Here is a 27,154-nt window from a genome sequence, read left to right as displayed (position 1 = left end):
AGTTTATGATATTCTATTATTTTGTCACTTGATTGAAGCTGAAGTTTCTTCCTAATAAAAAGTCTTCCTAAATTTAGCCCTCTGTGCACACCACTGTATCAGAAACCCAATGAAGCTTGTTTATACCCCAACCCAACCCTGCCTGCCCCCCCCCTTCCTGTCCTTCCCCTCCTTGCTAACCTGCTTGCCTCACTTCCAGTAGGACTTTATAAACTGCATCTGAAGAGCTTTGTTGCTTTGTTACAGTTCAGAAAGCAAAACATTGAGCCGATATTGTCAACCATAAATACAACTATTTTTAAAACAGTCGGGCAGTTCATCTATATTGTGGAAACTTGGTTATAAAATAAGGGAAATGTTTCAAAAAGATTTTCGGAAGACTCAAAACGTTGGTCTAATTAGTTAAAACCATCAGGGTCACTACACCTTTACAATTGAGTTGGTTATAACATGTTTTGGGGTGAGCTTAAATACCCCAGAAACTGATTTAGCTGCAATTTTAACACAAGATTCAGCTGCAATTTCATCCCTGTGTGTGTGTGTGTGTGTGTGTGTGTTTGTGTTAAAGGGAGGGGGTTGCTAGGTTTTGATTAACGCTGTTTCATGCCGGCCAGAAAAACTCTTAATTTTGATTGATGACTCAGTTTATCTTCAACCCCCACCCCCCTTCCCCCCCCCACCCCACTCCCCCAAGCCCCTACCCCCTTATTATGAAAATGATATTAGAAACAAAATGAGATTTGAAATTTCATGTTTGACAAGCGCACTGATGAAAGGTTTTCATTGCAAGGCCTGATCCATGGAAATTGCATGCTAACAATATTGCTGGCCGAGCGATCTACTTGGAAATTAATCAGAGTGGCAGAGGTGGAGAGAGAGAGAGCGGCAGAGGCAGCATAGAAAGCAGCTCCATCCCAGAATCTCATCAGAAATAGCCATGGGGTGTTTCTGTGTGATGAGGTTGTGAGAGAAATGGGAGTTAGAAAATTATACCGCACCTTATCGCTGATTGATGCAGTAATTTATGCAGCCATGCAGCATGCGGCTTTAATACAGATTAGATTTTTATTTTCCTATCACTTTCCTTTTCTGCAAGGAAAGTGCAGTTTTTTTGTTTAGATACTGTTTAGATACTGTACAAGCAATTTGCATTACCATGTGCAGTAATGTTGTAATACTGTGTAAATCTCTTTTATTGCAGTCAAGGGATTAGTGAAGTACATTAAGTGTTTGTTCTCGATTTAAACCAAAAACAGCCTCAGTTTCCTGGCAGGGAAGTTATGGTCATGCTATTTTTTAATCATGAATCAATGTTAATGTCGCATACAGATTTAATAGGAAGTGTGGAATGTGTGATGGATAATGTATGTTTTCTTCAAATTAATTCAATTGCAACTCATGTCTTTCTACAGTTGTTTTACTGACACTTTTTATGAAGTGTTACCTTTAAAATAAACAGCCTTGGATTCGTGAGTCTCAAGCATTACATACTGCAGCGCAATATGCTGAAACAGTCACACTTTTTTAGTTTAGTCATTTTTAACAGTCAGTTAATACGCATTTTTAAACTTGTAAGCTAAAACTGTTCAGTAAGCAATTCATTACAACTCAAAGTCAATCATATTGAAATTGGGTTTATGCATTGTTTACTAAAGTAATGTTTTGCAAGTGACACTTTCTTTTATTGTATTATACTTTTTTGTTAGTTTTAATAAACGTTCCTTAAGTTTTATTAGATCTGCATGTACAATATAGGGATAAACACCTCAGAAATTTAATCAAAGAACCCTGAAATCTGTGTAAAACATTGCACTCTGGAGCAACCAGCTGTTATAAAAAGATCCTGCATTAAGACACAGTTATGTGATATGCTGGAATATGGATTAACCTCGGTTGTTCAATGGACTATGTTTTATTCTGTTTGTATTACAGACAGAGTTCCAGTGGGGTGGGGGTGGGGGGGGGGGGCATTGTATCAGATCATCAGTAATCAGTAGTTACTGTGGTTTGATTGGGTGTGTATTATCTAGGTTGCTGGTGATGAGTTTGTCTAACTGTGCTGTGTGATTGTGTGTGTTTTCAGACCGAGTGCCAGGAGGGGGCGCTGTCTCAGCTGTGCAGTGAGCTGCGGTGCTGCCAGTCTCAGCGGGAGGAGGAGGTCCAGCTGCTGGAAGCGGAGGTGTCTCGTCTGCAGGCCGAGTTGGACTTGTGTAGTCAAGAGCAGCAAGACACAATGACCCGACTGCAGCAGTACCGGGCCACTGTGGAGATGCTCAGCTCTGACCTGGAGGTGGCCCATCGGCTGCAGCTGGAGGTGGGGGAGGAGGTAAGGAGCATTTCATTCCCATCCCCTTGTCTGGCAAGATTCCCCATTTACTCAACACATTTATTTCTACAGTTGTATTACTGACACTTGTTATGAAGTACCTATAACTCAACCCTCTGACTATTTGTTGTTATCTGTCAGCGACCAATTCTTATTCACTTTTCCTACCTCTGTATTCCCAAGATCTGTCTTTCTTTGTCTTGATATTGCCAAAACTTCTTGCAAACAAAGTCATGTAAACTAAGATTCTGGCTACTCCGTACACTGGTGACAGCACTAGCCAAAACGTCTGTTACTTGACTTAGTTTCTTATAGTTTTACCTTTAAGTATTCCTAGCCTTGTCAGTATCTTTTTAAATGAGTCTTCCTCTTTCCTTCCTTGCACTTCAACACCAATCCAACAGCATTGTCATCCACTATCCCGCAGTGTTCCCACATGCGCTGGGTCAGTATTTAACTTGTTCCCATTTCCAGGTGGCGCAGTGTGAGTCCCGCTTGCGTGCTCAGGATTTGGAGGTGGTGCGGCTGCGTGGCAGCCTGCAGGAGGCGGAGTCTCAGTGCGCAGCGGCTGAGGCGCACGGTCAATCCCTCTCAGATTCGCTGGATGTTTACAAGCAGAAGTACCAGGCGTGTCTGAGCAAGGTGTCCTCACTGGAGAGTGGGCTGCAGAGCAGGGAGGTGGAGCTGCGGGAGGCCAGCGCACAGGTCAGCGCACACACTGGGGATTCATGGAGGTTCAGAAATAAAAAAATATATAAAATACCAGTAAATTGGGTTTACTGCTAAGCAGTACATAAGTGTCCATATGCAAGTAATGGATCACAGGAAAGCTGCCCCAAACTTGTAATACCCTTTTAGAGTAGCAGGTGTTAATTCCCTTCTTTCCTCTTCACCACTGACCATTTTTTCCTTCCCTCAGGTGTCAGAGGCTGACAATGAGATTCTGCGGCTACGCGCCGAGGCCGTGGTCTTGCAGAGGGATATGGAGTCACGCTCTGTCCAGCTGGAGAGTGGTGATGAGGCCATCGAGACATTGAGCCAGGAGCTGAGAGAGACGCAGAGTGAGCTGGAGAGCAGCCGGAAACACGCAAGAGAGTGCGAGGAAGTGATCTCTACACTGAGAGAAAGGACTGCGGCGCTGCACGCACGGGTAAGAACACAGCCTGTTTATTAGAGCTGAGGACAGGGAGGAACCTGTGTTGCTTAGTGTTAAGAGCTGACTCACTAGCAGGATGGAGTGTGGTCTAGTAGTTAAAGCTGAGATATTGGGGCTAAGTGGTTAGTGGACTGGCAGGCCAGTGCGGTTTAGTGTATAGAGTGGAAAGACATGGAGGGAGGAGTGTGGTCCAGTGGATAGAGCAGTGTGATCCACTGGGAGGGAGGCATTGTGGACTATTTTACAGCTAAGCCAATGGATGGATGTGGTTGGGCCTAATGATCAAAAATGGCCTAATTGCCCGCAAAACGTCTTGACACTTCAAACAAGAAGAATCTCAATCCGGCAAAAACAATTCCCAAATTCTGAAATGATTTGAAACTAGTCAGACCGATGGTTTTGAGCAAAGTGCCATTCCGCTCGCCCACTCACAGACACGTCGCTTATTGGCGGTCCATTAAAGACACAAAGCCACTCAGTTGTAAACCAGCCATATTGATCCCCTTCCTGCCTGTCCTGTTAGCACAGCCAGGGGGCTGCAACAAGAAGCCTTGGTTTATTTGTGTTTATATTTTTAAATGGTGTGTTTTTTCAGAGTTAGCAATCATATAATATGCACAGTGCAAGTCTCATCTGTATTCCTCTGTAGTTCTAACTTAAAGAACAGAAGAAAGCCTGCCATTCTGCTCAATGGTGTGATTATTGTGGTTTTGTGACCAACTGATACTTGCTGTGGTTCCCTGTTGCTGTATTTACCAGGAGCGGATTCAAACTCAGACCAACTGTGTAAAGTATTTCAGCATTTCAGCAGCAGCTAATTGTTTTGTTTTTCATGTATCTGTATACATTATGTTTTTTTTTTCTTTACTGTTATACCGGATCTGCATTGCACATTGATATTGGACACTTGTAATATTTGCCTCCTTGCATTCACCCCCCTGAATGTCGGAATAAGGGGATAGCTGGTGAAGTGGCTAGCCCTGCATTTAAATTGCATTATTTCTGCAAAAACTGTAAAAAAGTAGTTTTAAAAACAAAGATTGACTGAACTACCCCTGTTGCCACTGTTTTGCTATCTGGTTATAAATAGAGAGGGCTGTTCTCAGTCTGCAGTGATTTCACGAGCAACAAAATTCATCACAAAGAAAGATTTTAAATGATTATTTTAAAATGGTTATGTGTAGATACCTCCCTGATGGAATCTGCAGTGTAGAAGCACATTGTGGTCAGAGTGAGTCAGGCAGATTGCTCAAGTGGAAGAGAATCCCATAAGATTAAACCTGTGGTTGATGGCTGACTGGTTTGGCTTTCTCCTCGGTCAGATTTGGGCTGAGGTTTTTCTTTGATCGATCGATTGATTGATTGATTGATTGAAATAACTTAACAATGATTTTATGAAGAAATTAATTATCTGGGAGGTCCAGTACCTTGTACAAACTTAACAGCGTTAATACATCAAACAATTATGGTTATAACATATTTTGCCCTTGGGCTAGACATACAAAATGCTAATAAACACCCACCGCTAAAAGTCCTAAAGCATCTAATATGTCACTCTCTAAAGCTAAAATATAATTCCTATCCCTATAGCCATGCTTCAATATGAGATATAAATTCAGGATTATGCTTACCTCCCAATATATGGAAGTGTAGTGTAGAATATAATGTAAAGACGAGCTGTCTTCGAAGTCAGAGGCTTCTGAATACGACCAAACAGCAACCAGCAGAGAATAGACCAAACAGCTTGTGGTAGCAAGTTGAATGAATGATACTTGATTGGGGTCTTGCCTCGACTTTTGTAGAACTTTTCTTGTGCTTTGTGTGTCAGAAGACTGAATTAAATCTAAACAGTTGGTCTATTTTGGCAGCTCTTATCTTTAAGTGAATAATATATTTTGAAAGTCCTGGCAACTCCTTTCAAATTAACTGGATATGATCTTGTGTTCTCTACTTTTCTAATCCATAAAATATGTGAGGTAATCTTCAAACTGATAACATATTACCAGAACCACAGAGTCCTCATTACTGAATAAAATACAGAGCGAGAGAGAGAGAGCGAGAGCTTGAGAGAGCTCTGTTTAATTACTCCAACCTGGGTCTAAAATATATTTCCCTCGTAACAGCAGAGACATGATTTTCAGTATGTTTTTAATAAACTTGTTTAATTTAATCTGCAAGTGTGTGTTCAACAAACTTGGCTTCTCTCTACCTAAAAATCCCCCACTTCAACAGACCTTGGACAACTTATAGATAAAGACTCCGAGGGGCCCTTCTCTCCAGCCGGAGATCCCTTTAATTAATAAGAAACTTCGACTGTAAGCTCTTTCCCAAATTCATTGCATTAGATCATACTTTTGCTTGATTCAAGAGACGCTCGGACTGGTATCTCTACAGATAGGACAAGCTTTTACCATAAAGTACCTTCTGTTAGTTAATATAAAAGATTATAAACAGCAAATACCTTGAGCCAAAGACAGCATCTAACCAGCCAAGTCCCGCTTTGGATGCCAAAATTCCTTTATCTCCGAAGGTCTAGTACTGTTTTGCTCGAGCAGGCAAAAGTCGAGGGGCCCTTTTTCAGTATGTCCACTGTGTACTTAATACAGACTTGTAGCTTCCAAGGTTATTAAATTTAATCACAGCTTGTACTGATTTTTTCACTTTTAAATTTTAACAGTTTCTCTGTAATTAAATACTTCTGTTCTCTATCACAGCAGAACCTTAATATTTATATTCTGTTTCCGTTAGATTATAGGTGTGTGTAGCTTAAAGACTGCTTCCAAATCAAGCTTACCTCTTTATAGGAAACTTGACTGTGAACACACTCTCAAGCCAATTAAATTAGTTGCTTGTTTTCTTCCTTTACAGTTTTTTGTTACAATAAAACTTAAATAGATGCTACACTTCTTTTTTAGTTTCAGATGTAACCCTGTCCAAAGGTTGCTTTTTCTTTGCAATACCTAAAGACTCTGTGTTTTTGGCTTATAAACTTCTTCCCAATTAAAGTCACTGCCTTTCTGATAAGAACTTTCACTGTGAACACTTTTCTAATTTAATTAAATGAAATGCTCGCTTCTGCTTTTCTCTCAAGGTTAATACAGGCTTCCGCACCAGCAGCTCTCAGATAAGGGAAAACTTAGTTCATTTCACAGGTGTTACTGATCAATGAGCTTAACCCAGCTCCCTTTTTATTCAGACTTACAAAGATCCAATAATAATGTTTTACTGTTATAATAGAATATTCAAATAAAGGAATATAAACTTCTGAGCTAATACAGAGTATATCATAACATTGTGTTTCTTTCAACAATCTGTTTACAACATCCAGTTCATATCAAGCAGATCAGCCCGGCTCCAGCAAGATTCAAATTCCCTTTCTGGAAATCACAGGTGTGGGTGACAGTCTTTAAAAGCCTGATACCTGCAAAAAACTTAACCCTTGTTAGAGGGGCTCCCATCTTTGCATTCTCATTCCCGTCATCAGTGGGGAAACTTCAAAGAAATTAAGCTGGTTCTATCAAAGACCCATGCATCTCTGTCACATACACCTTTCACTTAAAAAAAGGTGCTCACACCTTGTACAAGGGAAGAAAGGTTTTTAGGGTCACACGTGACAAAATGTTACCTAGTACAATACTAACCTATCACGTTTTGAACTCAACAAGTGTGTATGTCCATCATGTTCAATTGTAACCCTAATGCACTCTGCCAGCCCTTAACAACCTGAAATACCTAAACACTACAGTATTGTTAAAACTGCATGGGACGTGAAGCTGTAGGTTCCCAGTGAGTGGTGCTGACAACTCTGTGTTTGTTGCAGGCAGAGGAGCAGGAGGAAGCCGCAGTGAAGGTCCAGGCTGATTTCTCAGTGTACCGTGCAACACACACACGCTCTGACTCCGAGTACGACACACAGCTTTCACACATCGAGCAGCTCAACCAGGTACCGAGATTTGCAATTCCCTTTGCTGCTCTAATACAGGGGCTTTATGCTAGGCACGATGCTGCTACCTTTCACAGTGCAGCCCAGGGCTTTCTAACTCAAACTGCAGAGATACTCAAACCCACTGCCTTCTTTACTAAAGCTCAGCTCGTATGTGTTTCAGCTCGTATGTGTTTCTGTCTATTTATATATATGTAGGTGGGTGGATGGGTCTGCAGTTATGCGCCCTTGGCTAACAACAAGAATCTGCAATTTAAATAAAATACATATCAGTTTTGTGCATTCACAATTACATGATTCAGAAAGATTGTTGATCAGACCAAATACTGTATGTCAATGTGCATGTGTTTTTTTTATTTTTATAATAGAGTGTAGCAGACCAATCTGTCAGTGTGTTGACAAGTAGAAGTGTCAGTTGAAGTGCTGGTTTCACAGCCCCGGACGGCGGGCTGTGCGGCAGTGATTTACAGCCCTGCTCAGCGTGCCGCCCGCTGCCCTGCAAGCCCCAGCTCTGTAAATCCGCAGATTGATTACCTGCCCTCGCCGATGCCAAAACCGCCATGTTGTTGCAACCTTTTAGCGCTGTTTTATAGACGGTTAGAGCAGCTCGTTTCGCTATTTATTCATTTGTAAGTGGTCATGAAATATAGATTCGTCTTGATGGTTTGTCAACGTTGGAGCTGTGAAACAGCCGTCGTGACATCCCGTTATTTTAATGGCTGGAGAAGGGGGAGGGGAGATTTATTGCTGGTTTTTATTTTCGTCACCTCCTGAAGCAGGCTGGGGTATCAGTTTTCAAATAGTTTTACTTTGTTTTTATTTTAATTGTATTAGACAGAGTATTCTTCTTTTTTATTTTCTGTTTTTTTATTTTTTTATTTCTAGAATATGTGTTACAGATAGTGCAGCATCCTATGCTCAGTATAAAAGGCAAGTGTATGGTTTTGGATTGGGGCCTATAACTTTACCTGAGTCAAAGTTAAAATAAAAACAATACCAAAAGAATGGGGCTGTCTAGTGGTTATCTCTGTTAAAGTTCTCTTAAGCTAAAATGTCCATTCTAAAATGTTGTCTTGACATGCCCACCTAAGGCATTCATTGAATGCTATGCTTTGTAATGCATTAGTATTCAAGTTTCTATGGCGTCATCCTTTGATCTGCTGGTTGATCTGAAATCTATAGTTCAGCTTCCAGCCTACTCATATTGCTGGGTATCTGAGTGAGGCTTAAAAGAGATCCATAGCAGCCAACTCCACCAAAAACTGCAAACACTCCCTTATTTTCTTTCCTGATTCGATGATTCGCATATTTGTTGGTATGCCGCATTGACAGAGGTTTGTACATGTACTATACTGTGTGTGGTCCCTCACTAATTCACTACCATCGATATTTTACTTTTTTATTACGTCAGATAGTGAAGTAAAGAGCAAGTGCTTTTGTAATAATGTTCAGCTAATTTGATTCAGCGCTGTCTACTTTCTGCAACCTTAACATCTCTTCAACTTGCCCTGCCTGTTCTCAGGAGCTGTCCTGCGCGCTGGAGCAGTGCAGTGAGCGTGCTCAGCAGGTGTCTGATTACCAGGGACTGGTCCAGGAGCTGAAGGAAGAGGTCAGCAGGGTCTCTGAGCAGAGGACCAGCAGCATGAGAGGTGAAATAGCATGGCAGTATTACCTGGGAGGGTAGGGAGGTACTGGAATACTGTATATACTGTGCAGTACCAGATCTCAGTACAGCACATCATCACTGTAATAACATAAATGTGAGAGGGGTTACTGTAATTCCACGTGTGTACCAGTATATAACCGTGGGGAGAGGGGGCACTACAGGTTAGTTAATTGTTTTTGCTTGTTAATTGTTGTTGTTAAAAACATGTCATTGACAGGCAAGAAACACGTTAGCATAAAAATATTGTACTTTAAAATATGATATTTAAAATGTATAAATAGGATGTTTAAGGTTAAAATCCCTATATCTCTGAAAATATTGCAGTTCATTTGTCAGAGAAATGGCAGGTCTATTTGGAAATGGGGAGTTATATTAAACCTTCTAGTTGAACATTAAGTTATTTTGCTGTTAAATTTCATCAGTTTTGTGGTTCAGAATGTTACTTGTTTATATGATTAGTAGCAGATAAGGTGTAGCACAGGTTTATTATCTTGATGATCGTTCATCATTTAGGGTCTTAATGTTAACGAGAGGACGTACACCTAATAAAACTCTCCATTCCCCTTTGTTTAAGAATATCCACAGGCTATGAATACATATACATTTCATATACATACTTTCATTTGACAAACCTGAGCTTGTGTATGTGAACCCACAGTATAGGCTGGATTGGCTTCAACTGTTCCTTTTCGGTTCAGTACCCTTCATACACATCTTATAGAAGGCCACAGTTAACCCCATTTCAGGAATGCTTAGTTTGTCTGTCCCTGGGGCCCCGTTCAATGCTGTCTGTTGTTGCAGAGGTGCTCAGGCTGGAGGAGGTTGTGAGGCAGCTACAGGGAGAGGTGGGAGGCGAGGCTCAGAGGAGGCAGGGGGAGGTGATGGTGCTGGAGCATCAAGTCTCGAGACTAGAAGACGACCTCAGGGAGGCACAAAGACTGTGTGCTCAGAAAGAGCAGGTACTGTATAGACATTCCTAATAACAGGGTGCTAAAATCCCAGTATATGTATCATGATGCAAGCGATTGTTCTGATAAATTGGCTCGTGTGATGTTTAATAATATAAAATTATCATTAATGATGTACTGTATTGTCAAATGATACATAGCGGAACATGTTCATATTAATCATCAAGAACCATTTGTCAGACTACAAGACTCTAAGTGGTGCTTTTGGTTGTATCACAATATATATCATGTCCCTAAGATTGGGGACATTTTTTTTCCTTTTGAACAATAAAGTCACTACAGAGTGATTTCAAATTCAAGTACCGCACCTGGTTAAATAAGTGTTTCTAATGTATTTTCCTCCCCCCGTAGGCTATCCAGAAGGGACACGACCTCTTGAGGAAGTCTGAGACGAACTTACTGGAGGCTCGTGATGCAGTCCGAGAGAAGGCAGTGGAGGCTGAGAGGCAGGCGACGGCGGCACGCAGCCTCGAGTCAGATGTGCAGAGATTGCAGCGCGAGACCCGAAAGAAAGAGAACGGGAGCGCCGCCCTACAGGCCGAACTGCATCAGATCAAAGAAGAGCTAAAGGAGGCACAAGCGCAGTACCGGGAGACAGGTAGGGGTGGCAGAGAGGCATTCACTGACAGGAAGAAACTTGCTTTTTAGCAGGTGCATTTTAGAGCACAGCACCCAGTCAATTACAGAACGATCAATTCCATGCACACAAGAGTGACTAGCTCGTTCATGGTTTTTAATTGGTTTATCTGTCTGGCATTGCTTTACACATGTGACAGTTGCTGTACATTATATCTTACGACACAAACAAGTGTTTGGTTGTCTCAATTCACTAGACAGTAGTCCACATAGCAGTACTACCATACTCTCCTTAGATGTGCCCCTCCTCCCCAAAAATAAAGAAAAGCAAAAAGTTCATTTTAAAATATACAAGCTTCCATAATTAGAAACACAGGGCACCGTGCTTGCCAGAGGAGTTGTACCTGCATCTCTGCCTCGCTCTCCATCATCTCAGAACAGCGCTGCCTTTCACTGAATGAACTCAACCCGCAAAACACGCTAAACAAACACACTCTGTAAATAGAGGCACACTCATTCCTGAGCTTCGAAACCTCAAAATCCTTTTTTATTATATATATTTATGACAGAGACTCCATGAATAAACAGCACAGAGTCTTCAGTCCTTTTGGGCGGTGGTAAATACAGGTTTTAATGTACATATATTTATGTACTAGTTATGTAAAGTAAATTAATTGAAAAATGATTAAATATGAATTAGAACCAAAATCCGAGCAGGTGTGGGTACACATCAGTGTGAATGAAGATGCATTATATAAATGTACAGCCATAACTTCAAACACAGTCAATTATAACATATTTTGTAATTTCTTGTTTCTTTTGGTATTATTGTAAGTGTTTAGTAAGGCCCTGCCTCTCTCCTCCCTCTCTTAGCCCAGGAGCTGGCCCAGCATGAGGAGAAGGTGGTCCTGGTGGAGGGTGGCCAGCAGAGGGCGCAGGAGCAGTTGGGGGAGCGCGTGGCGGAGGTGGTGCGTCTGGAGCAGGGGGAGCGGAGACTGCAGTCCGAGCTGCGCGGGCTCTGGGAGCGAGTCGCCAGTGCAGACCAGGAGATTGAAGGATCCAGGTAACCAGACCAGCATACACTCTCCATTCCAACCAAACCACACTGTCCAAGACTAACCATGTCATCACACACCAGAGCCATTCTAACCATCCAAAACCAGACCAACCCCAGTCTAATCCAACACAAACCTGCCAAACCCTATCAAAAAAATCTGTTTGAATTTAAACTGGCTCACCAACACTGGCCAGGAACCACACCAACAAATGTTGGCCTAAATCCACCCAAGACTATGGCAGATCCTCACAGGTACAGAACAATTCTTTCAGTCTGAGTGGATCAATAATATATAACTTGCAGGTTGAAATAATCCCACAGGCATCACAAATTAAGTTTTAAAAGGTTGATATCTTAGAGCAGCAGGGTTGGCAAACATGTAAAAATTTAAAACACTTGACGATTCCCCTTCTGCCATCCTAAAATGCTGTTCTGTGTTGCCTTATTATTTGCACAAAATTAGGTAACATTTCAGCTCCCCATCCCTTTTAACTGCGTGTCTCCCTGCCTGCTCTCCTGCCTGCTTGAATGCTGGCTGGTCGATGTTCAGATCATTTCAGGTCGAGGCCTAATGTAAAATCACTTCTTTAAATGGCAAAGCAAAAAGGAATCTGAACATCTTAACCAGCGCCTTGCCAAAGGTTCCTTGTTCAGGCAGCTAGTCCTGAGCATTAAGCACACTTGCGACCTGCCAATACGCATTAGGGGGGATTTAGTAATTAAGTGATCGACTAAGGACTAAATTGGGTGTTTGCGGGCTGTGAAGCCAACCCTAGGTCCCAGCAGCCATGCAGATAGAGGATTCTAATTGCTGTGGATATTGATTAGGCTGGTAGGAGGGGGGGTGGGGGGGGTGTTAAGGGAATTCTCGGGCCATCGATTAGCTGTTACTGCGGTTGGCTTGTCAATGCAAAGTGATCTGAGTGCTGTTAAGGCTCCGGGGCTTTCCCAAGGTTCTCAAACTCTTATTTTTACTAAACGCCCGGCTGAAAATTATGCTTCACGTGTTTTTTTTTTTCCATTCTGGGTCCCCTACCGCCAACTTCTGCAGCTTTCCCAAATTTGATGAGATTGTGCTTGAACAATAATTTAGTCTGTGTCTGCATCTGAATACAGTGTATATACTGTAAATATATAGCTTACACTGACTTGTCTGGTTTTAATGAAGCTGTACAGAAGCAATTTTCAATGAGATGCAATTATACATGCTATGAATGAAGGTCGTGGTAACATTCTGTTTCTGAGAATACCTGTAAGGGGTTATTGATCTCCTTGGCAGAGGATTTGTAGGTTGCTGTCCTAGAAAAATGATTATGACTTATATTTCCATTTTCATAGCCTGTCCCAGCATTCCAGGTTCTATTCTATGAGTTTTAGAATTATTAGCCACGCTTGGAGTATTTCTGGCCACATGCAATTTAGTTAGTCCAGTAAATCCTGGTGGGCTCACACTTCGGTGAGAATGTTGTTGTTCTTGTAGGAGTCTGATTGAGAAGCTCAAGGCCGAGGTCACTCAGAGCAAGCAGAGCCACCAGAGCGCACTGCAGGAGGGGCTGAGGCACCAGCAGGAGGCGCAGCGCTACGAGATGGAGCTTGGCAGCAGCAAGGAGCAGATCAGAACCTTGCAGCTCCAGGTAGACATGACCAGCCATTCTACATGCACAGCACTGCCAGGGTCCACAATTTCTCAGGAGCTGAGCTAATAAATTCTTCTTCTTCTTCTTCTTCTTCTGTAATATGTACATTTTTCTTTAGTTTAGCCTAGTATGCACGCTGCTTCAAAAAAGAAGAGCGACCCAATGCTTGTTTTAGCTGTTGGTACACAAGCATTCCCCCCATTTGAAACCAGCAGTGAGTGCTGTTAAGCAGAACCCTGATTTCACGGCTTATGTGACTCTCCCTATCGCCCCCTAGCTGCAGGAGCAGGCAGAGATGAGCCGTCGTCTTCGGACAGAGTTGAGCCAGGAGCAGGCTCAGCAACAGGACCAGCAGAAGCGCCTGGAGAGCGGGCGAGAGCGAGTGAACGGGCTGGAGAGAGAGAACGAGGTGCTCCGAGCCAGGCTGCACTCCACAGAGCAGCTGGTGAGGCCTGTTTGCTGGTGTTTTTGATAGTAATAGTAGTAGTATTTGAGGCTCCTTTCTGTCCCTGTCTCCTGTGCATTATGTATTGTTGTAGCTCTGGAACTCAATTCCAAAAAGGTATTAGGGACTTGGATTCTGTTCAGTCCTTCAAAACTAACTGGAAGTTTGGCCTTTAAAACTGCTTAGACCTGTATCTAATTGTATAGACCTGTATCTAATTGTATTAGTGTAGTTTTATATTCAATATGTACAGTGCTCTGAGGTGTCTCACACGAAAAGTGCTTTGTAAATTTAGGTTTGTTGTCGTTGTGAGTATGATGTTTAGAAGTTTAAAATAAAGCTCCAGAAATATAGCCATTGGGGCCAATTCCCCAATTCGATTAACCTTGGGTTAACATTGAGAGTATGACAGCTGTAGGAACAAGTGGCCATACTAACTTCTATAATCTCTATAGGGCTTATACAGGCTATTCTATACAAAGCTGTGATGTTGTGTATCTGTTTGAAATGGTTTTGGTTTTAATGGTTGCTGTGTTTGTCTGTCTGCAGCTAAAGAATAAGGAGAAGCAGATCTCCAGTTTACAGGACAGTGTTTCCGAGCTCCACAGCGCCTCCCAGCAGCTGCGAGAGGAACATGCTGCTTGCCAGTCACAGCTACAGCTTTCGAAGAGAGACCTGGAGGAGGCACAGAGTCAGAGCAAGAGGCACTGTGAAGAGGTGAGGCGAGGAGAGATGTTGAGACAGGAGCTCACGGAAGAGGTGAGGCGAGCCAAGGGTTTGAGGCAAGGGCTGACTGAAGAGGCAAGTCGAGCAGAGGATTTGAGGGAGGGCCTGAGTGAAGAGGTGAAACGAGGAGAGGATTTGAGGCAGGGGCTGAGTGAAGAGGTGGGGCAAGGAGAGGATTTGAGGCAGGCACTGAATGAAGAGATGAGGCGAGGAGAGGATTTGAGGCAGGCGCTGAGTGAAGAGGTGAGGCGAGGAGAGGATTTGAGGCAGGTGCTGAGTGAAGAGGTGAGGCAAGGAGAGGGTTTGAGGCAAAACCTCAGAGAAGATGTGATGCAAGGTGTAGAATTCAGGCAGAGCCTGAATAAGATTATAAACAAAGACGTGCTGTTAAAACTAAACCTGAAAAAAAGAAAGTGCAAGAAACAGCAACCAGGAGAGGTTGAGTGGCACAGCAAGGACCTGATGGCAGAGCACAGGCAGGAACTGAGGTACAGTGAAGAGGTGAAACAAGGTCTCTGTGAGAGAGGACACAGCAACAGGGTGAAGCAAGGAGAGGACAGTGAAGTTGAGAGAGAAGATGGAGAGAGGCAGCATAAGGCAATGAAGCCAGAAAAGAGACAAGCAGAGAGTAAGCAGGATAACACAGGCAGAGAGAAGGGGACGGGTAACCTAAAGTCTGCACAGAGCCAGAGAGTGCAGCCACACATGGAGTTAGAGGTGAAGCATGAGCAAGGCATAGTGCATACTGAAAAAAACAGGCAGAATGTGAAGCAAGAAGATGAGAAGGATAGTGATTTCGGACAGGGGCTGCGCTTCAGTGAGATGGAGAGACACCTAAGTCAGCTGGATAGCGAGGATGAGAGACAAGACCTGCAGTCAGAGCAGAGACAGATTAGGCAAGGCCTCGTCCCTGTGGAGGTAAAGCAAGAAGAGGAGACGGAGGGAGAGGCACACCCCAGTGAGCAGGGTGGCAGAGTCAGGGATAGGAGAGAAAGACACCGCGAGGAAGTGAGGAGGCAGGACCCACAGTCTGCACAGAAAGTGAGGCTGGAAAATAAATCAGAGCAGAGGAAGAAGAATAGCCAGGGCTTGCCAGTGGAAATGAGAGAGAGGCACAGTGAGAAAGTGAGCCGGGGAGGCAGCAAGCAACAGAGCTCTAAGCAGATGATGGAAGAAGTTAGACAGGAACTACAGAAAAGGAGGCCCAGTGAGGAGGTAAGGTTGGGAGAGCTTAAACCAATAGACAATAGTACCGTAAGGGTATGGGTACAAGTAATCTAAGGGATCAGTAAGTGGAATGAAAACAGTGGGTAGTTTATGGGTGCAGTGATGTTTTTTGGGCTCACAAGGAGAGCATGGAGAAGGTGGGCATTTACATTTTTAATATGGAGGATTTTCAACTGAAACAACTGTTCAACAAAAAAAAGATATGATACTAAAATGAGTCAATCACAGGCCTGCTAAAACTGAAGGAGGTGTACAAACCAGTAATAAGTATAACCTTTGTAGAACTTGAAATGGTTACCAACTGGACGATAATAAAAAGGGTGAAAATTGTTAACCTTCACCAGTTCAGGGTGGATTTATCATGGGCCTGATTTTTAAATCATGTCTGTATCAAATATCAGCAGGTAGTTCTAAAGCCAGATTGAGTGCTGGGAAAGTGAACTTGTCCAGCTGTGTCTAACATAATTCCTTGTCATTATCAAATGTGTCCATGCATTACGAGAGAGCGTGTGTAGGGCATTTCCAGTGTTTTGCCTTTGTTTCTTCCCTGGCAATGCTGTATTGTTTGCTCCCCTCAGCTGAGCGAGCGGAGTCGGGAGGTGGCGAGCCTGCGCAATAAGCTTGTCCGTTCCCAGCAGCGCAGTGCTCAGCTCGAGCAGGAGAACGCTGCATACGAGGAGCGAATGAGGCGTCTCAATGGGGAGCTGAAGAGACTGCAGAGCCTGAGCCAACACACACACGATGAGGTGAGCCTGGGACCATAAATACTGACCCCAAAGCACCCAGCCTGGACCTCCTCTGTCTAACACCACCCGGCAATAACATCACTGCAAATCATGCTTTTTCAATCTTACAAAAATAATAGGCATAGGAAATTCCTAGACAAAAATCCCAGTAGAAATTAAAGACTGGGGTTAGTTCAAGGATTGAAGTAGCTATTCTACTGAGAACACTGGCGTAGTGGATTATTTAATGCAATCCCCAGTGCAGGTTTTATTTTATTAAAAGAAGCTCTAAATGGCAATCCTCACCATCTGGCAGCCCTGTATCTCTGTGAGAGCTGGATAAACAGAAAGCAAAGCCACTGCTAATCCACGGCCTCTGTCTCACACAGCCTACGGTGGCCTGACTCCCTACACCAGACTTGCATTAAAGCAACAACACAGCATCTTGTCAGACTGTACCACTGCTGTTTAAAGAACAATCTGGCAACTTGCCTAACTGCACTGCTGCCATACTGAAGAACTGGCTTGTATTTTACCACGCTGCTGTGCTGTTTTGTTTAAATCTGCAAGTTCAATTACCAGAGACAAGTTTAAGTTTCACATAAAAGCAGCACTGGATATTAATCGTTTGTAAGCACAGTAATACATAAAAGTAGAAAACACATATCTACTTATCGAGGGACCTGTTTAATAGGCTTCTGCACACAACTGAATGCTAAATAATGTATAAGTTGTAAATTGTTTACAAAAAAAATAAAGGCAATAATAGTTTGATTTATATTTAACAAAAAGTCTGCTGTGGATTCAAAGGAAAGAAAGATCAAAAGGGGGGTTTCCTGTTTCTGCAAAATCCGCAAGTCACACAGGCTTTTTAAAGTGGAAGGAGGAAGAGATGACAAAAGTTAATTTCTGAGACCTTCGATTACTGTGTGTCTGTGTTAGGTTGTCCTTTCCTGTGGATTAGGCAAGAGATCTCAGAGAAAATGATAAAAAAAAATAATGTGCAGACTTTGGTTACACTATGATCACAGAGGGATTAAGAGGGCTGTGAAGCTAATGCAGAGTTAAGCTGCGGGACGTGAATTTCATCTCCGCTCACGTCTGGAGAGGACCTGTTTAATTGCTTTGGTTTCCTTCATTATATGTATTGCTTTTTTCTGTATTTAATTTGCTCTCCCCTTTTCTGTAGCACTTGAAGGCTCATACCAGGCAAAATCCAGTGACTATAAGCGTGTCTAAAGGTGGAAGTGTAATACATACTATAGTGCTTGTACAGCTAATTAAAAGAAAACTATGTCCTAATAAAAAGATTGCCTATTTCAAATCTTTACCGTGCTCTTTCAGCGTAAGTTTTTTGTGCCCATGCCTATTTAATATATGTGTGTTGTGGTTGCACCTACAGGCCCAAGCATACGAGAGCAAGCTGTCGGAGCTCAGTGCCCAGCTAGCAGTCATGCAGAGGAGGGGGCAGGAGCAGCTGGCAGCGCTGGAGTCGAGAGACGAGGAGACAGTGATTCTCAAAGTGGAACTGGCATCCCTCAGGGAGAAATACCACACCTCAGTCCAGGAGGTATGAGACACACCCATTATTGTGCATGAAACACTGGTGGGTCAAGCAGGTACGAAACACAAACCCACACGACGTGCAGCAAACTCTGTGCCAAGACCAAGGAGGTTTTGAAGCACACTGATACACTAGCTAAGACAGAAATACTTAGCCGGGTCTTAGAGTGGCTCACCTGGTAGTGCCAAGTTGTCGGTCTTCACTTCCGCGGGTTATGAGAACAGGAACAGTTCTCCTCACCATGCTTCAGCAGAACCCACTGGCCAGGTGTCCGGTGAGCTCAAGTGGACGCCTGCAGGGCTGTCCTTCCATCAGGGGCTGCTATCATGGTTGCAGGATCAGACAATGCCCACTGACCATCAGTTCTCCAGAGCTGTTGTGGGCACTCCTGGGAACATAATGGTTTATTTGGGACAAAAACAGATAACAGGTTAACTAATAATTTACTCTAATAGTATACACAACATTAAAATCTAGCATTGTCTCCCTACACCGGCTATGGTGAAAAAGTTATGTTATTAATTATGATTTATTTAGAAATAAAATAATTTGAAGAAAGGCATATACAGTACATTTAAAAGTCACTGAATTTTAATTAAAAAAAAAAAAAAAATTCAACTCAGTGAGCAGATCAGATTTGCTGTTTAATCACGCCTCCTTGTCTCTTTTACAGGGAGATGTCTTACACTCAGAGCTGAACATGTTAAAGCACAAGTACATGACTACCGCCAATGAGGTACAGTACAGACGGAGCATACTTCTCTCTCTCCACTCCCTAGAAAACAATTACAGACAACACACAATACCCTGAAGTCTTTGTGTGTCTGAAACAGTTCCCTGTGTCTATATCTGTAAAGAGTGTGTGTAGTCTGTAGTGTGTAGCTTTGCTCTCTGGTGATTTGTTTTTCAGTGGGTGTGTATTCAGTTGACGCTGTCTTTCTAGGTCTATTTGTATAGATAGTGGATCACTGTCTGCATTCTCTCTATCCCCAGGTTGAGCTGCTGTAGTAGTCAACAGTGTACTTTAATGTGCTGTCTTTGTATGTGTATTGTTAGACAGTGTGTCACTTTGTGTGTAGTGTGGATTGATCTCTATAACTGTAGACAGTGTCTCTCTAACTGTGTGTTTTAGTGTGGATGGATCTCTGTAACTATAGACAGTGTGTGTAGTGTGGATGGATCTCTATAGCTGGTGTCACTGTTTGCATTAGTGTGGATGGCTCTCAATAGCTCTGGACAGTGTCTCACTGCGTGTTCTCTCTGTCCCCAGGTGGAGGTGCTGCAGTGCTCTCTGGGTGCAGCACGCTCGGACAGCTCCCGTCTTCATCAGGAGAGCGAGCTGGTTGTGTCTAATGTCAACCAGTGGGTGAAGGAGCAGAAGTGAGTATCCCAGCAGCACTGCTGTTCACTTCAACAACACAGTGACTGGGAGACAGCTATTGTGAACTAGCTAGAGCTAGTGAACAGAAGGGCAAGCATTTTCAAAATGCCACAAGCACAATTTTAAACAGATGTATTGTGTTAATGGAAGTTAGTCCAGTGCCTGTACATGGTTGCTTGTTATTACTGTAAACTCACAGTTTCGGAAGATCGCCTCATATTCCAGACCATTTTACTCCGCCCCTTAGTTTTTGTGCTTTTCTTTCAGGCAAGGCAATGAGAAACTGGGGACAAAGATAAAGGAGCAAAACAAACAGATAGTCCACCTGACAGCTGAAAAGGAGTAAGTCAGAGCACATTCACCACAAACTATATGAAGACTTGCTATTGATTCCCGAACTGTAGGTATAGATTTACTGTTCCAATGCATCACTGCAACCTAGTAGGGGGATAAATTTAAAATGTGAAGAGCATATGACCTGGTCCTCACAAACCCTGTTCTGACACCTTCACAATGACAGTCATAAATGTATATACAAACACACACAACATGTAATTGCCTATAATACCCAAGGCATCTCGCTTGACACTATGGATAACGACACAGGCTACAACTATTGTTACTATCTCAATGACAATGCTGCTCCTATCAGTTACCCTGTATCTTCCCTGTATGTTCTGCAGTAAGGAGAAGAGCGGGTCTTTTTTCCAGGACTAACCTGTTTCCCACTCGTAACAGCCACCTAACAGAGATGATTGACAACCTGCAGAGAGAGAACAAGAAGCTCAAGACAGAGCTGGATGAGCAGAGGATCGAGATTGAGAGGGTTCGAGTAGGTGCCTCAGTTTATTTATTGCTGAGGGTTCCAGTAGGTGCCTCAGTTTATTTATTCCTGAGGGTTCCAGTAGGTGCCTCAGTTTATTTATTGCTGAGGGTTCCAGTAGGTGCCTCAGTTTATTTATTCCTGAGGGTTCCAGTAGGTGCCTCAGACTAGTTATTCCTGAGGGTTCCAGTAGGTGCCTCAGACTAGTTATTCATTTCATTTAGTGGAGCCTCGTTTACCCATTGTCATTTCAAACAGATTTCTTATATTAGCCCCCATTCTTTTCTATTTAGATCAATTTCCTCTTTGTCTAGTAAGCGTGGTGCAAGAGAGCCTTCTTTTCTAGCCTACCAATCATCACCTGTCTTTCACCTTCCAGGCTCTCCATGCAAGCCAATCAGAACACCTTGCTGTCATGACGCGACTACGCAGCCAGCTGCATAACCCGGAGTAAGCACACAAATGCTTATTATTTTTACTACCACAATGACTTCTATTAATGTAATACATTAAAACACTCTCACATTTTAAAAAAAGCATTTCTTCATTAATGAAAATGTATAGTACATTATAGCAACGACTTCAAGCTACACATAGCTAATGGTGAATTTGCAAAAATGAACTGTTATAGAATTGTGACATGAGGGATGGTGATTCCAAATGCAGAAACATGCCCACACACATAGCTGGGTTTCTTCTATTTGGAATTCACACAGGGTATATCCACTTAGGATCTTTTTAGTCAAATAAAGGAAAAATTATCATTATCATACTCCTATATTGCTGTTGTTTAATGGGCCATGTAGCTTAGTGGTTTGCAAATGGCACTGAAGGCTGGAAAGGCTTGCATATTCATGTTTCAAAACCCAGTTCACACAGAAACTTTAGTGTTTTTCTATTTTTATTTTGGTCATCATTTTTACGAAAGGGGTTTAGAATATCAGCCTTAATGTAGTGAACCTTTTTCAAGCACGTTTGCCATTTCCCCAGATCCTCACCGAAAACGTCTGTTCTATAAAACCCCACTGCACTGTGGGGACAGCGTTTAAATCCAGTAGCTGTGCCGTTGCTCTGCTTGTGTGTGTTGTGCTGGCCTCTTAACACGTTAAGGGAGCACATGCTGCTCTGGCCAGTTAAGGTACAAGGTCCGCTCCAGCTCATCCAGAACTCTGCTGCTCGCCTGGTGTTCTCTCTACCTCGCTTCGCCCACGCTACTCCACTACTCCGCTCGCTCCACTGGCTCCCGATCACCGCTCGCATCCAGTTCAAGACTCTTGTACTAGCCTACAGATGCCTTGATCAGACTGCACCCAGCTACCTCCAGACCCTCATCTCTCCCTACACCCCCACTCGACCTCTCCGCTCCGCCTGCACTAGAAGACTGGCTCTACCTCCGCTACGCTCCCCTGCCTCCCGAGCCCGCTCCTTCTCCACCCTTGCTCCGCAGTGGTGGAACGACCTTCCTACAGATGTCAGGACTGCCCAGTCCCTGACCACATTCCGGCGCCTCCTTAAGACTCACCTCTTCAAAGAGCACCTGTAGAACTCCTCTGTTGTATCCTGGGACACTATCACCCTTCATTTAAATATGCTTTATTTTGCTCTTATCTGCCCCCTATTTTACTGCATTTAATCCTGTACCTCAGAATATTGTAATCTCCCAAGTGTTTAATCTGTAGTATTTTGTACTTAATCATATCCTGATGTAACTATCACTACTTAATCATATCCTGATGTAACTTTCAATATTATCTGCTGTATTATTGAATTGTGGTTTGTCACACTTGAGAATTATTGTATTTCTTGTTCTTATTGTATGACTTATATTGTAACACTTGAATGTATTTGTATTTGCTTGCGATTGTAAGTCGCCCTGGATAAGGGCGTCTGCTAAGAAATAAATAATAATAATAATAATAATACAAGCCTGTACTGTTGAAAAGAGATGAGGTTGTTAACACTGAAGAGGCATTTCTTCAGCCAAGCATCAAATCTCAGAGACCACAAAACAAGCCACTTAAACTTTAATGCACGAAAAAAACTTTTTCAACTCTTCTTTTATAAAGACCAAGGGGCACGACCCTGCTTCGGCGGTCAGACCAGATCACAAAACTTCCAGCACGGAATACCTGAGAATCCAGCCCCCACACCAGTACAAAAGATACAAAGACTAACCACTAAACCACTGGGTAAATAAACAAAGCTGAAATGATGTGCTGTTTATCTGCTGGGACATCTTAAAAGCCTTTGGGGGTGGAAGACACACATGTATTTTTAACTTGGCAATGAATAAGTAATACAAATAAATAAATAGCTGGATAAATAAAATGCATATAAAGCGGGAGGCGGTGGAGACTCTCGCACACACGTACACACTCTCACTCAGTGCTTTTGTTTATTCATCACATCAGATTCGAGGGCCTGCCGATGGGAGCATGCAGCTATCATCTCCTTCTGCATCATTCATTTGCTTTCATTAACTGTCATTACTGGGGGCTTTTAGGAGGGAGGCTAGGATTTCAACATAAAATCACCAGAGAAAAGCTGTGAATCCAGTAAACTTGCATCTCTCCCTCAAATACATGAGTTTGCAAGAGATATGCATTACCAAGCCAAAGGGGAAAGCAATAAAAAAAGAGAAATGCATTCATGTTGTTTGAAGATGTAGTATCCCACAATCATGTTCAAATTTACACACTAACATTAATTCCTTGTGGTCTATCTGCTACATTCAGCCATAGTTTTGCCTTCTGTGCTTATTTTTAAATTAGGCATATTTCTGTTTCCTTTTAGAGAAAAGAAAAGCAGCAGCCACTTCTATTTGCAAAAGCCCACTTCCCCCCCTCCCCTAAGATGTTGTTCTGTGTTTCTGAAAGCATGGGGTTCATTAGCTATTTTTTTTTCTTTTCCACTTCACTTCCAGCTAGAGGTTCCCTGATTGATAGAAAGCCTGTGCTGTTTGTTTGGGAATCAGGGAATGAAATATTCATATTCTATGCTTTTCCGAGCAGAAGTTATCAAGATGCAGCATAAATGGTACTTGGGATTAGATTTTCACAGAAGATTGCGGTTATTAAAAAAAAAAAAAAAAAAAATCATCATTCTGCAAACCATCTTTCTGGGAGGCAATCTATTTGTTTTTCTTGCAGCAGCAGAGTAATAGAGTCAACCCTTAATGCAGTGTAGCAAAAGTGCTTTGGTCCACAGCCTTTCATGCCTTCAACTCTTTTTAATGTGATTGAATAGTTAATAGCAGCAGCTCCCATGGAGAAATTGTAGAGGCAGACAGATCCCGATGTCTGGGTATTAAAGGGGCAAGATTCGGGGGTATAGTGGTAGCTACTGTATACAGGAATCTGTGGAGCAAGGTGGGAGGATATGGATGTAGGTGTGGACTATATAAGTATTTAATTATACAGGTCGCTGCATAGTTGGCATTTATAGGGGCAAGGTAAAGATTAGGTGTCCCGGTCATTGTTGGGTAAGACACAAGACAACGGGGTGACCGTAACTATGGTAGCATTAGGTAGTCCAAGATTAATCATGGTCTGTGAAAATGTAGGTATAAGGCAGGGTCAGTATTTATGAGAAATTTTTCTGTGGATATAGAGACTACAGTAACAAGGTGGGGTGCTATAGGGTTATCATTTGTAAGGTGAGAGTCTAGAGGATACTGTTCATCCCGTTGTTAATACTTCTCTTGTAGCACTACTCTTGTCTAATTTCCCCCTTTTTTCTCTCCCTTACTGGATCTCAGACAAGAGCAGCACGGTTTTGTAAGGATCTAATTGAAAGGAGTAAAACAGAAACAGGATCATAGAGTCTGGGTAGTCTGTCATGCTTTGAAAATCTTGTGTTACAGTAATTATATCCAGAACAGATCACAAACAAAAAGCACTGATTAGTGCCCAGCCTTTCTTCGCTTTCCAGGATCTGAGCAATCCAATAAGTACTAGTACTTGGTGTAGTTTTTCTGAGTTCTGCACCAATCCCATTCCAAGAAGAATTGACTAGCCCTGATCCTTCTCTTTTGCTTTCTGAGATCTGAGCCGATCACATTCCCAAGGTGACAACACCTGATTTAAAATATGTTTTCTGTTTATTTCAACAGACCTCTATCCTCTGCAAGTCCAGCCCTAAACAACAGTTGGAACCTAAAGAAGAAGAGGCATCTTACTGCCAACCTAAACTGCAGTTAGACAATCCAAGAGAGGCAGTTGAGAACTGGACATCCAGGCTTCGGCCCAGCCTAGGCCACATTGGTCACAAGACTCCACTATACAAAGGACTTGCCAAGCACTGAGACCCTCAGACCTCACAGCCTCCAGAAGTTTAAAACCTGCAATGAGATATACTGGCTGAGTGCAGGACCTCACATCTCACCTGCAGAATACGAAACAATACTGGACAAAGGGTCAAAGACCTCAACAGAATACCACCCGATGCAGGATCCCAGTGGGGACACAAAACTCATGTCTTGCATGCTGTTTAATGCCTTGAGATGTGCTGACTGCTAAGGATTCTTACTACCATGACTCCTTTGCACCGACACAGGAAAGAATTAGACGACTCTGCCAAAGCTTGACTGTTGTTTATGCACCTTGAAAGTCTAGTTGTATTTTGAAATCTCTTTACTTCTCTAGGAGTGCTATATAAACTTGTTTTACTCATAAGTGGTGGTCTAACTATAAAGAAAACAGATGATAGATTTTTAATGTTTCTTAAAAAATAAAAAAATAAAAATAAAAAGTCCCTTGTAGGCTGGTATATAATCTTTCAAATGAACATTGTGTTCTAAACATCGTACTAAACGATACAAGCTGTTATTGCAATTAAAAACAAACAGATTTATGTTACAAGATAACTTTTTTTTTTTTAAATTTGAACCTATACTCCACCAGTAAAAGCCACAGCTAGATTTTGTTACAGCATTTTACACACCAGGAAATCGACCTGGATTGTATTTACTGTGCCATCTACAGTAATCATTGGATAACCATGGATAGGTGGATTATGCAATCTTGGGTGAATACCCAGTGCAGTAAGAAAAAGAAAAAAAAAAATCCAGCTACGATTTATCCTGAAGGCACACATCTTGGTCTTTAAATTAACCTTCCGGATTGTTTGTTACTTGCAGTTTGCACAAAAGTCAGACCCCAAATCCCTTTAGAAAAAGGATCAAAGTCAGAGGAAATACTCGTTTCAATACTGTAAAGCACCTAAAGCAAAACCATCATGATGTAGGACTGTAGATTTCTGGTCAATTTTAATAGGATTATGGCTTGAAAATATATAGAAATTAGCAGAGGCAGTTATAACACGACTGTTTGCCTCTCATTTAATACAGTTGCTTGGTTTTGAACAAATAACAGTCAAATCAATTGGCAACGCCTTGGGCTCTCACCTTTCACACCCAGTAGTTTTGTACAGGTTCGCTATACCATGCATTAGTTACAGTGGTTTTAAAGGGACACCCAGATGCAGGGGGACACACTGAAAGTATTAGAATTAGACACCTCTAGTGGTAAAGGGATGTTAGCAAAACACAGCACAATGTGTTCAATAAGAATGGTAACGCTGATTACTTCAATACCTGTAGACGGTTTCCTTTAGCAGCTACTACGTGACTTGGGTGTAGATGTCCAAGCCATGGATAGTGGCAGTCCCAGCTTTCTCCAATGTGTCTGCTGTAAGGAAACTGTAAAGTAATGTGATTTGCAGTAATATACTGATAGAGCACACTGGATTAGCTTGTTTGAAAGGAAATGTCTTTTGCATCCAATTAGGTACCCCATGGAAAGTCTTTAATTTTTTTTTTTAGTCTTTAAGTGAGTCTGATTGTATATTTGTGTTTGTTTTTTTTTTAAGAAATTGTAAATATAATTATTTTAAAGAATAATGTGATTTAAGTGTTTTTGAAGGGGGGGGGGGGGGGGGGTTGAAAGATAGCACAAGGGACCCCCTGGCCTGTATCAACCTGTGTATCTTGAGATTAGCCCTAAAATAGTGGTTGGCTCATGCTGTGTTGTAAAGTGCTGTAATAAATCCAGAACGGCTTCCTGGCAGTGTATGAATTGGTCAAATCAACGCTTAAGTCAGAGTTTAACATGTAAAGCTATCAATCCCTTTTTTATACAGAGTAATCCACTGGTGCGAAACTATTTAATGTTTAAATGAATTGAAATTTTAGTTATCTGTTTGTTTTTGGTACAATCATGACAGCCAGTTTCTTTTTTGATACAGTCTGCCTTGGCAAATATAATTGAAGCCCTTCAAGGAGGAATTTACCCATACTTAATTAAACAAACAATATTTTGCAATTGTTTGACATAATGTTGTTGAATAACACAAAACATAGCAATACAAGGATGTTTCCTAGGGTTAACACTGGACATAAGATTGATTAAAAAAATTATTTAGCTACTGGGCTTCAATGTAAAGAAATTACCTTTTGTCTATCAGACACGTTAGCCATGTTGTGCATTGAATGTATTTTTTTATTGGTAGGTGCTTATGCAATACTTGTGATTAACTGGTACTGGATTCGATATTGAATAAGTGCACTACATTCCTGATTTGAGTGCTAATGTTTGAGATTTTCTACAAAGTATATATCTATTTTTATGTGACCATAAAACAAAAAAATGTATAATAATTTTGACTGTTACCCTAAGCTCTCTTTTGTATGTATTGAATTTGTAGTTCTTCATGCTGTATTTAATTTGCTGGCTCTCAGATCCCCAGTACAGAGTTATCTACACTGTATTGACTTTGCTCTCTTTAATGGTTCTAGTAAAACGTACATAAATTCCTGTGTGTTGTTGCGCTTGACAGACAGATTTCAATTCAAATGGGACTAATCCTGCTACTTCTCTTATTTTAAGTACAGTTATCCAGATCATTTGGACCCACCCTTATGGAAAAAACATATATT

General features: G+C 42.1%; 1 protein-coding gene across 4 annotated transcripts in view; it reads left to right on the top strand.

Annotated features, from left to right (window-relative positions):
• The window catches only part of LOC117424787 (polyamine-modulated factor 1-binding protein 1-like), a 49,833-nt gene extending 23,709 nt beyond the window's left edge, over window positions 1-26,124 (top strand). For 3 of the 4 annotated variants that reach the window (XM_058992673.1, XM_034041488.3, XM_058992674.1), the window contains 19 exons: window positions 2,084-2,326; window positions 2,801-3,031; window positions 3,246-3,476; window positions 7,303-7,425; window positions 8,948-9,074; window positions 9,893-10,050; window positions 10,411-10,657; window positions 11,509-11,698; window positions 13,173-13,326; window positions 13,607-13,774; window positions 14,324-14,533; window positions 16,306-16,473; window positions 17,855-18,022; window positions 18,690-18,752; window positions 19,287-19,396; window positions 19,665-19,739; window positions 20,136-20,229; window positions 20,600-20,670; window positions 24,332-26,124. In XM_058992673.1, coding sequence (XP_058848656.1) covers window positions 2,084-2,326; window positions 2,801-3,031; window positions 3,246-3,476; window positions 7,303-7,425; window positions 8,948-9,074; window positions 9,893-10,050; window positions 10,411-10,657; window positions 11,509-11,698; window positions 13,173-13,326; window positions 13,607-13,774; window positions 14,324-14,533; window positions 16,306-16,473; window positions 17,855-18,022; window positions 18,690-18,752; window positions 19,287-19,396; window positions 19,665-19,739; window positions 20,136-20,229; window positions 20,600-20,670; window positions 24,332-24,419 — 2,919 coding nt within the window. In that variant the 3' untranslated portion in view covers window positions 24,420-26,124. Of the gene's footprint in view, window positions 1-2,083; window positions 2,327-2,800; window positions 3,032-3,245; window positions 3,477-7,302; window positions 7,426-8,947; window positions 9,075-9,892; window positions 10,051-10,410; window positions 10,658-11,508; window positions 11,699-13,172; window positions 13,327-13,606; window positions 13,775-14,323; window positions 14,534-16,305; window positions 16,474-17,854; window positions 18,023-18,689; window positions 18,753-19,286; window positions 19,397-19,664; window positions 19,740-20,080; window positions 20,230-20,599; window positions 20,671-24,331 lie in introns of those variants that run through there. The other variant, XR_009307792.1, reaches the window with a different exon arrangement.
• The last annotated feature ends 1,030 nt before the right edge of the window (window positions 26,125-27,154 follow it).

The sequence above is a fragment of the Acipenser ruthenus genome, chromosome 19 (assembly GCF_902713425.1).
Source record: "Acipenser ruthenus chromosome 19, fAciRut3.2 maternal haplotype, whole genome shotgun sequence".
In the NCBI taxonomy this organism is placed as follows: domain Eukaryota; kingdom Metazoa; phylum Chordata; class Actinopteri; order Acipenseriformes; family Acipenseridae; genus Acipenser; species Acipenser ruthenus.
This window is presented reverse-complemented; position numbering and strand designations above follow the sequence as displayed.